Raw genomic sequence first — 11,058 nt, forward strand, 5'->3', positions numbered from 1 at the left:
CTCAGTGCTGCCCCCTGTGTGACTCCATAGACTTCATACACACGTCTGTCCCTATCACATGGCATCACTGCTGGAAGACAGGGATCAGGAAGACATGGGATCGGGAAGACACGGATCAGGCAGACACGGATCAGGCAGACACGGATCAGGCAGACACGGATCAGGCAGACACGGATCAGGAAGACAATGATAAGGAGGACAAGGCAGGGAAGAATGAGGAAGAAAAGGGTGGGATGGAAGAAGATGAAGTGAACAGGGGTGCGGAGGACAAGAATAAAGTATACAAGGAAGACAAGGATGAGCAGAAAGGGATGAGGAGGACAAAGGTCAGGATTGGGTGAAAAGGAATAAAGAAAACAAAGATGAGGCATCCAAGGTTTGGACAGACAAGGATGAGGAGGACAAAGGTAAAGCTATTGTGTGTAAATTCCCCCACCTATCTAGTAGATTGTAAGCTCTTCGGGGCAGGGTCCTCTCCTCCTCCTGTATCAGTCTGTATCTGTCTGTCATTTGCAACCCCTATTTATTGTACAGCGCTGCGTAATATGTTGGAGCTATATAAATCCTGTTTATTAATAATAATAATATTAATAATAAAGCAGACGAGGAGAACAAGGATGAGGAGGACAAGGATGAGGCAGACAAAGATGAGGAGGACAAGGATGAGGAGGACGAAGGTAAAGCAGACAAGGATGAGGCAGACTCTTGATTTGGGTTCATTGGTCTTTATTGAAAAGCTGACAGCACAGACAATATTATGAATTATTATAAAGAAAGCAAAAGCAATGAGAAAAAAAATATACAATCTTTTCAGGAGAGGGGCGGGACCGGGAGTTGGATTGGGTGGGGCTAAATTGGGCGAGGGCCCCCTTATAAGGCACTTAAAGATCATTGAAAAGGGGGCCGTTTTGTACCCTGAATTTCTTTATGTGCGACGCTAAGAACCTGACTCCAGGGCTGTCCGAAGGCACTTGGGCAAAACCTCCTGCAACCAAAAACATTGGGGATCATCCGCCGCGTTTCGCCGCGTCCTCTACAAAAGCTTCATAAAAAAATGCGACTTTTCATTGTGCGAATGGGCTGCCGGATAAAACCGTCAGTGCGATTTCCTGAACACAACATACAAATAGAGCTCAAACCATAATCGCCTTCAGTAACCAACCCACCTTCCAAATCTCCAACTTTCCCCTCCAGCAGGGGAAAAAAACGAAAAGTCAATGACTTTATACCATCCCGTTATACAATCTGTGATTACATTGTAATAATTTCTATATTCTTTATATATAGACTTATATATATATATTTTTTTTTGTAGGTCCAACGCATTTCGCATCAGGAAAACGGTGCTTTCTAATCTTAGGAAGGATCTGGGGTGGGGGTGGGGCTTTAGCTTATAACAGCAAAAAGTTTAATAGAATATTAGACTTTGAATAATTGTGCAATTAGATTTTTTTTTTGAACATCATAAAATGCCAGTAAAGGAATTCCCTAAATAATAACCGGATCGAATACAGGACAACAATATCATGGTGGTCCAGGAGCGTTCTCCAGCGACGCTGCCACTAGGGGGCGATATTGGCAACTTTTCTCTTTGCAGTTTAACCAAAGAGAAGATGAATGTTTTTGGTAAAAGTAAATTTACAGAAAATGATCAATTTCACCGTCAGAGAGTTCAGATTTATAGAGATCCCTGCTAATGGACCGATGCACCACACCCCTAACTGCTCCTATCAAGATGCCGGAAAACAGTTACATCCCATTGCAGCTCATTTATTGGCTGAAATTTGGGAGATTTTCCCAAAGTTCCACCATCCTAGCAAATTGTATTGGAATCCTTGTGAAAGGCGATATTGCGGTAGTTTTTTGGGCTGCAGCTCGTTGAGCTGATCAATCACATAAATAAACAAAAATTTTAATCTTTTTTTTTTCCGGAGTGCATTTAAAGTCATATTTTTGTATTTTTTTTTTCCTGTGCCCAACAATATTTTAGCACAGGAACATGCCCAGGCCAATGGAGCTTCTGGGGACATTTAATGCCCATTATTCCCTAAAAACACCCGAACATCACTTTCCACATTCACTCCAACACATCACTAAATTGGTGCCAAAATTTGGGTAAAATTTTACATTTTGATTGATTCCTTTACCAAATTTTGTGGCTGCCTTTTCCTGGCATTTTACAATGTTTTCTTTTTTTAATAATTTTTTCCAAAATTATTTCAATATATATATAAACAAGCAGCATTTTCCGAGCGTTGCAGAATGCCAAGCCATAGAAGATACAATATATATAGATGAAGAAGAGTTTGCTGGGCGATGGATTATGAAGTTACCGACCAGCATTTAGGCACAAGCAACATGGCATTGAGGGCCGTGCTCAGGTGGCCCTCGGTTATATTGTATGAGCCAATGAATCCAAAGGCAGTGGCCCCTCCCCCGCGAACAGGAAGTTGCAGCTTTGGCAACCTAGTGTTAGCACAGACGTGTGGGGCGTGGGAGGTCATGTGACCTGCGCCCTGATCAATACTAGAACTTTATCCCAAAGAATATTGTACCAATGATTTTGGTAGAGTGCAATCGTCTCAATTAAATTACTTTGCATTGAGATACGGCGATTCAGAAAAAAAAAAAGTTTATCAACGAATTTATGCAAATCGCCGCGGTTGTAGGCACTGAGCTCCCTTTATTTAAATTTTCAAGTAATGCGGAGTAGTGTCTTTCGGGGTTTGTAAACACGGACCTCTGGTGAGAGGTGTAGCTTTGGTTGTATTGTAACCTTTGGTGGCGTCAGCCGCCATTTTGTTTTATATTTGGCATTGTGGTCTCATGCTCACCATCACACATGGGCCGGGGGGGCATAACCTACTGAAGGAGCTTTGCCAGGGCGTCCTGAAGCTATGGGGGCGGAGCCTACCTGATATATATATTTTACCTTTGGTTTCAGACACAACAAGCTGCTTTCACAGAAAATAAAAAATGCATTTTCTTTTTTTTCCTTGATAAAAATATTTTTTTTGTAGAAAAAGTAAAAAAAAAAACAAAACAAAAATAGATCCCACAGGATTAAACTTGGGAAGTTGGGAAGTGTCACTGGATGTAAGGTTACATGATGGAACAGTTCTGGGGGGCGACCTGAAAGAGAAAAACTTCATCAGATAAAATGCAGAATTGAGGAGATTTCCCCCTGACAGGTCCAACTTTACCCATCGCAAAGCATTTTCAATAAACTTTATTTATAATCGTCAGTGGGAATCATTACTGTAATGTTACATTAAGATGGAGGGGTATCGCATGGACCCGGGATTGGGGGTGGGATGAAACTCCAATATATACTCAAACCCACACAAATCTTCAGCTGTACCCTGAACCCCAACTCTGAACAGACAGAGACCCCCCCTAAACTATAGGCAGCTATCCTCTGTACAATGGGCACCCATGCAGCTTGTGGGATTGGTGCCAGTCCTCCATGGGGGCCAAACGTGTCCCCATCCCCCCTCTACATCCCCAGGAATATACTTACAGTCTGAACCCCCTACATGGTAAACCTCCCCTTGGACTTACATGATGGTGATGGTGGTGATGTTCATCCTCTTCCTCATCATCGTCATCCTCATCATCGTTCACTACAGCGCGCACAAGTTTGCGCATCGCCACTTCCTGTCGGGGGAGAGAAAAAAGGGTTTTATGTGTGTGACATCTCCGGTGGGGTCAAAAATTGTGACTTCTCTAAAAATATTTACCCCACCCTCATCCTATTCCCTTCATTACACCCCGTATCTTGTCGCTTACACCCCACCCCCAGTACCCATACCCCAGTCATTACACCTCCATCCTGTCTGCTCTATGACCCCCCACCATAATCTTCCAGCTTTTTCTGTCTCTTCCACCCCAATCATGACCCATACTACTAAAACTGTCCAACTACTACTCACCCCATCCCTCCCCCTAGTACACAACCAAACCTACTACTACCCCCAATATATATTATTATTACCCCCAGTCTGCCTAATATTCCCCTCATCCCTCCTTACACTACACATCTTACCCTGACTGCCTGTCCCTCCTTACTACTACTACCCCCAATATACTGCCTATAAGTTCAAGATACTAAACCATTCCTACCGCATTCTGTCTAATTGCCCTTCTCCTGTCTGCTGCCCCATCCAGTACCCTGTAGAGTGTAACAATTTTGCATTCTGTCCCCCCCCATTATTAGCGCCCCAGCACTCACCTCATTGCTGGAGGTAAGTAGGGCGGTGCGGATGTTGTCTCCGGTGCCCCAGGAATTATGGGACTTCATGACAAATTCAGAGGGGGGGTTGTGGGCGACTCCGGCACCGGCTGCCCAGACCTGCGGAGGGAGAGAGACTCGGTCACCAGAGTACAATACTGCAAAACGCTGCACGGGCGGCATTCTGCACACCGCAAGTCACATGACCCAGCAAACAGGGACTCCATGCAAGACCAAGAAATTGAGAAATTAAAATTCTACAAAACTTTTATTTCTTTTTTTAATTTTTTTCTGCGTGTGAAGGGGCAGAAACGAAAAATTACACCCAGCTCGCCAACCAGGACCAAAAAATCAAAGAATAAATGTATCTTACTAAGGGAGGATTTTTTAAGCAATGATTATTTTTTAGTGAATGAAACAAAAAAGCACAAAGCATGCAATATGCAGAACAATAAAACATCAATCATCATGAGCAGCCGTTCCATAAAGCCAACCGAGAGAAGCAAATGTCATTTCACCGATGCAGTTCCTCCTATTAAACACAAGGGGACGCCCAAAGTCCAACTATATACAATATATCAGCAGCAGCTATTGGGGACTCACCGTCAGGGTCTGTCCGGCCTTCAGCACCACTCTGGGGGGGAAGCGGTAAATAATCGGCTTATCCTCTCCAATCTGGCGTTTGATCTGCCAGTTCCCCAGCGACTGATCCTGGAGGATAAAATGGAATGACGGGTTGTCAAAATCACATTTCATTGAGCAGACCAGAGAACAAATCTCCGGTCCTTTAATACATTTATTATATATATTATATGCCCGGTGTTGGCTGGCATCAGAAAGGGGAGCACTTTTGTCCCCACGGAATTGGCTGCCAGACCCCAATATTGGCACATGCTACGTATAAAAGATTTTTATTGGCTCATATTATGCTAAGGTATGGTTAGCTGATGCGTTTTGGCCTTGGTCATAAACATTTTTAGTCTACTTAGCTGGTCACCTTTAAATACATTCCATAATAAATTCCCCACAATTTTAGGGGGTATTTAGGGGAGGAGGGTGAGAGAAACTATTGGCTATGACTAAAGCTGCATACACATGTGCAATTATTGTCATTGGAAAGGATCTTCATGATTCTTTCCAAAGACTGCACGATGCATGAACGAGCTCTGTACATACAGCACCGTTCTGCTCTATGGAGGGGGGGGGAACGAGGGAGCGGCACGCTGCTGCGCGCTCCACCCCTTCGCTGCCATTATGATCGTTCGTTGTCCGTGGATCTGCCAGGACAGTCGTTCAGGTGATGGACATTAGGCGCTGTACACACGCCAGATTCCCGTCTGATATTGGCCCTGAGCCGATTATCGGGTGAGAACCATTGGACATGCGTACGTAGCTTTAGACTGAGATTAAGCGAAACGCGTCAGTTGGGGATATCTTCCAATAATTGTCTAACCGAACATTTTCGTATGACTCTTTAGTCTCACCTCGTTGGACTTGTTCTTCAGTCGGACAAACTTCCCCTCCAGGTCGACTTCCTCTACGGCGACCTTTCCGCTGGTCCTGGCATGCTGGGTGTAACTGGTGGTCCGTGACTCTGCCCCCTCCAGTTTACGCTTTTTGGAGGAGGTGGCAACGTGGGCTGATGAATGCCCGGTCCTGGCCGTCCTCTTCTGCCCGCTGGGGCTAGGTGAGAGTCGGAGTCTGCAGGAGAGAGACACACAGTCAGCTTTGAATGTACTTATCTATCAAGGCCACTTATACCCATACAGGCTCCTGTGGTATCCTCACTAGTGGCAGTATAAGGGATTAGTAATTGGGGCATAGCCAGTTCTCAGGGGTCAAAGGACACTGAAAATTACAATATTGCAAAAAAAGATCTAACTGCTTGACTGGTGGATTGAGGCCAAGGGGTAGGCCAATGAGGAGGCTGCCTTGGGGGCTTCAGCAGAAGGGGGTTTAAAAGGGACAAGACCTGCAACCCTTTTCTGCAGAGGTAGTTCCGAAGGGAGGGAGGGAGGTACAGACTTTGACATTTTTGTCCTGGGATTTAAAGGGCTTGATCATAGTTCCCAGGCAGGTATGTAGTGCATGGAAAGCTTCCTCCCAGCCACTAGGGGGCATATTAGCAGACCGTGGAAGTCATGACTCCTGTATTAGGCTGGACAGACACATACAATGAGGTGCAAAGAGAGTAGAGGGCAAACTGGACAAAGGGGGGCAAAAAACAAAAAGGTTACCAGTGAAAGGGTAATATATACCCTGTGGACAGCACAGTGGCTCAGACTCTGGCCTTTGCAGCGCTAGGTCCATGGTTCGAACCTCGGCCAGGAAACTATCTGCATGGAGTTTGCAGGTTCTCCCTTTGTCTGTGTGGGTTTCCTCCGGGTACTCCGGTACATCCCAAAAACATGCAGTGAGGTCATTTGGCTTACTCCCAAAATTGACCTGAGACTGTATAAATGATATATGACCATAGTAGGGACATTAGATTGTGAGCCCCTTTGAGGGACAGTTAGTGATGTGAGTATGTACAGCGCTGCGTAATATGATGGCGCTATATAAATACTGTGTAATAATAATAATAAAATGGGGTGCTGTTGATGGCGTTCATGCAAAATGTTGCTTGTTAGGTGCACATGTCAAGGAGGGGGGAGGGGTGTAGCAAATGCCATTTAATAAATGTGTTGCCTATGATGTGTCTTATGATCCACTACCATCTCCGTCCACCAGGGGGCATCATTCACTTACCTCTCCTCCTCTCCCTCCAGCAGGGTGCGGTAAGCGCGGATCTCCATGTCCAAAGCCAGCTTGATGTCCAGCAGCTCCTGGTACTCATCCAGCTGCTGCTGCATGCGGGCCCTCATCTCGGCCATCTCGCGGTCCTTGTCTGCCAGCGCCCGGCGGTTGGAGTCTCTCTCACGGCTCAGGGCATCCTCCAGGTCACGCAGTTTGGCCTCCTTAGCCGCCAGCTGAAGCAGAGAAGAGTAAATGTCAGGTTGTGGCAGATAAAAAATTCAGGAGATTAAAGAGCCCATCGGCCATTGGTCTCACCTGCTTCTGAAGCTGGCTCAGCTGGGCACTCAGGCTGTCTATACGGATGCGGCTCTGCTGGAGCTCCTCGTGGGCCTCGCCCACCATGGTGCTATTCCTTTCCGCCGACAGCTTGGCATTCTCCAGCTAAAAGCAAAAAATATGAGCGATCATTTATAGGGCACCAAGCCGGTGATTGGAACTGACGGAACAGAATGTTCTTCTGGAACTCCAGCTCCTCCCTCAGGGTCTGGTTACGATTCTCGGCATCGACGCGACGAAGCATCTCATCCTGAAGCTGCTTCTTTGCATCAACGAGGCTTCCTTCCAGCTGTGGGAAAACCAAAATGTCTTGTATAAATATTTATCATTACAAAAAGCCACCAGCATTATTTTTTGGCAGCCCTAAATGTGTCGACGTTTAAGGTAGCTGAAAGATGGCCATGTGTGGTCCAATGTTGGTAAGGGACTTCTATTACATGTGTCCTCCTTTCTGACTGGAGGCTGATGAGGTGGTCTTGCAATGGCCCTTTCAAGTATTGCGCCATTTTAGGGACTGTAAGGGGTGCGGCACTTCCCCCTCCCTGTAAGGAGGTGAGGCTAGAAGGAAATGGTTAGCTTTGGATGTTCAGCGTTGTGACCTTTTCCTTCTATTGGGTTGTGCAAGGTTCCTTCAAGTGATCCATTTTAGGGACTGTAATGGGTGTTGTACTCCCCCCTTCCTGCAATATGAACAATAAAATATGTCGAAGGTTTTCCCAATGGAGCTTAGAGGAGCTCGTATCATGTGTGGTTAGCTTTATATGTTCAGCTTTATGTTGTTTTTCTTCAATTATTAATCATGGGTCTTTACCTAACACCCCATTTCAGGGGCCATAACAGGTGCATCTCCCACCTCCACTATAAGCTATTAGGCTGCTGCTAAACAGTTGGAGTGCTACCTCAACCTATACACCTCATTACCCATTTACTGACCTTGGCAAGCTGGCCTTTCAGGTCCCGCAGTTCAGTTTCCAGGTTACGTTTCTCGCCCAGAGCCGTGGAAAGTGCGGCATCCTTAGAGTTTAGGAGCGCCTCCAAATCCTTCAGGCGAGCCTGAGCCGTCAGTAGGTCTGCTTCCTTCTTCTTGTTCCTAGAAAACAGAAGGAATTCTTACCAAAATCGGGTCAAGGTATTCAGTGAGAAGAATGGTAAAGTATAATCACTGTATGGTGCCGGAACCCTGAGCCCACTGAGCTGATCTTGTTTATAATATATACAAACCGTGGCTTTTATTGAATATTTTGGCTTGCAATCCCAGATTCCACATTTATAAAATATTACAAGAGAAGTGCCAGCCTCCCCATTGGCACCACCACACCATTCACACATCCCGGGGCCTTTATGTGATTTTTGGGACCCTGCTACATTTAATTATGGGAAGACACAGAGGAAGGCGCAGAAGGCTGCCAGGCCCAGCAAATGGATCAATAAGGGAACCTTAAGGAGGGACCCTAAGGGTCCTGGTCTGCCCGAATGACTGCTGGATCGGGGAAGCAGACATACTATTGGTGCAAACTGGCCCTCTGGGTGTTAGGGGCCCATTTTTAAAAAATATAGCCCAGAATGGTGCTGGGTTCCGAGTGGTGACACCATCTGGCCTGAGCTGCATAATAAAGTTATTTCCTATTCTTTTCAATTTCTGTTTATTTAAAAGGAAGTAGGTAAATGGAGTTCTCTGTATAGGGGCCCTTTGATGTCTATATTCATGAGTGCTTGACGTGGAGGTCATTCCGGGGCCGGGAATGGTCACCCCCATTGGGATATAATCCCTGCACTTTATGCCTCAAAGACACAACAGGAAGTGATTCTCCCGTTGGGTGGTTGTCACCACCTCCAAAATGTTAATGTCCATTGGGGGGGAGGGGTGGCCATGGTTGAAAGGAATGCCATAATAATGTCTGTGGAGAGACAGAACTCCATATAAATGTCCATGGGTGGTCATCATTGGTAGGGATGGATTTCCAAAACAATGGCCATGGAGGGATGGATATTTATGGCCTCTTGAAGGAAGGAATATCATATTAATGGCTGTGGGGCAGAAAGAACTCTAAAAAATGTCCATGGGTGAAAAGCATTCCATATTGTTGTCCAGGGGTGGATGAACTCAACAATAATGGCTTCAAAGAGATGGAACTCAATATAAATAGGCACGGGGTGAATGGAACTCCATAATAATGGCCACGAAGGGATGGAATGCAATATAAATGGGGTAAATAGACCTCCATAAAAATGGCCATGAGGGGATTGAACTCCATATTCAAGACCTTGGATGGGTTGGAACTCCACATCATTGGCCATGAAGGGGATGGATTTCCATATTAACGGCCATGGGGGATTGACCTCCATATTGATAGTCATTGAAGGGATGAAATACTTCCATGTACTGGCCATGGGGGTTATATAACTCTATATTAGTGCCATGGAGGGTATAATCATATTATTGGCCTTGGGAGCTTTGGACTCCATAATAATGAGGGAGGGTCTGGAACTGCAATATAATGACCATTGAGGGGAAGGGGAGGTGATAACACCATATTATTGCCCATGGATTTGGAACGGGCAGTCCATCAAGCTCATAGAGGTGTAATGGCCAGGTAGGTGTAGGTGGCAGGTAGCTATATGGTGCAGACAGGTGGACGGGCAGGCACACACATAAAATATGAATAGATATACACATGCAAATATAAACTGCATATGTTGCAACACAATTTAATACCTGGCTTAAAGCCAGTTTTGAGCGCCCCCTACAGGATGGAGCCTTGCACCATCAAACTACTCTTACGTAGGTAGGGGTGACCATAGTATAAGATTTTTGTATTCAGACACGACACACGTGTACATTGCCTAGGAATAATCATGTGTATGGCGATCGGGGACTGGGTGTGAGCATTGGCACAAGGCTGGGATATCACAGCTCCCGCCAGGAAGGGCTGGGATGTGAAATACGCTCGAGTGCCACGTCTGATGTCTGACTCATCTCCATTCTTCTCCTGAAAATATCTGCCAATTCTGTACTCTGTTCAGGCGACATTTCCTTCCGGCTGGGGCCGAGGAGCTACCAATGTGCCAGGCGCAGCCACCCAAGTGCTCCCCCAAAAATCGCTTTATTTTGCACTGGAGCCGCCTGGATTGATGGCGGATTCGTTTGCTGGCGGAGCTCCTCCTCTACCCCGTCTGTTCCCATGGGAGATCTAATTACAGGCCACACAATTAGATTAGCACGCACGGCCTGCGCAATGAACAGGAAGCTGCAGGGAACCGGCACGGCTGCAAGCACAAAATATTTTTTGAGATGAACGATAAATGCGAATTGAAAATCTCGCTCAGTTTTTGAAAAATGTAAAAATACAGAATTTTGATGCCACAACACCTCCCTGAGATAGCCAGGCGATGGGCATTTTTTAGAGGAAGGTCCGTGTTGTTTATAGATGCAGGGCAGGGACTCGGCGGGGTTAAATGCGGCCCTGGGGGCGTTCACCAATACTTCAGATGCAGTTTTATCCGTCGCAGGCCCGGCATCCCATGAGTCATCACTACAGCCTGCGACCAAAATGGAAATAGTCCGGGAAGAGGGAGATGGGAGGGGGACAGTTTGTGTTTCTGTTACGAAGGCAACAGCCTGGGGTGGCTCTATCGTAGCTGCCAGGTTTATACAAATATTTACAACGCCAATCGGGGGCAAAGATCCCTGCAGAGCCCAATACTGTACTGAAATCACAATGTATATATAACCATGCATTCTCCTAATGGTGACT

The 11,058-nt window shown here is 46.0% G+C and overlaps 1 protein-coding gene across 1 annotated transcript in view; it reads right to left on the reverse strand.

The window, feature by feature from the left end:
• Positions 1–3,561: 3,561 nt before the first annotated feature.
• The window catches only part of LOC140341834 (lamin-A-like), a gene marked incomplete at its 3' end in the record, with an annotated part of 21,371 nt that continues 13,874 nt past the window's right edge, over positions 3,562–11,058 (reverse strand). The window contains 8 exon segments of the mRNA XM_072427727.1: positions 3,562–3,657; positions 4,232–4,351; positions 4,835–4,942; positions 5,716–5,932; positions 6,980–7,200; positions 7,283–7,408; positions 7,410–7,592; positions 8,237–8,393. Coding sequence (XP_072283828.1) covers positions 3,562–3,657; positions 4,232–4,351; positions 4,835–4,942; positions 5,716–5,932; positions 6,980–7,200; positions 7,283–7,408; positions 7,410–7,592; positions 8,237–8,393 — 1,228 coding nt within the window.

Source organism: Pyxicephalus adspersus, chromosome 12 (assembly GCF_032062135.1).
Source record: "Pyxicephalus adspersus chromosome 12, UCB_Pads_2.0, whole genome shotgun sequence".
Lineage (NCBI taxonomy): Eukaryota > Metazoa > Chordata > Amphibia > Anura > Pyxicephalidae > Pyxicephalus > Pyxicephalus adspersus.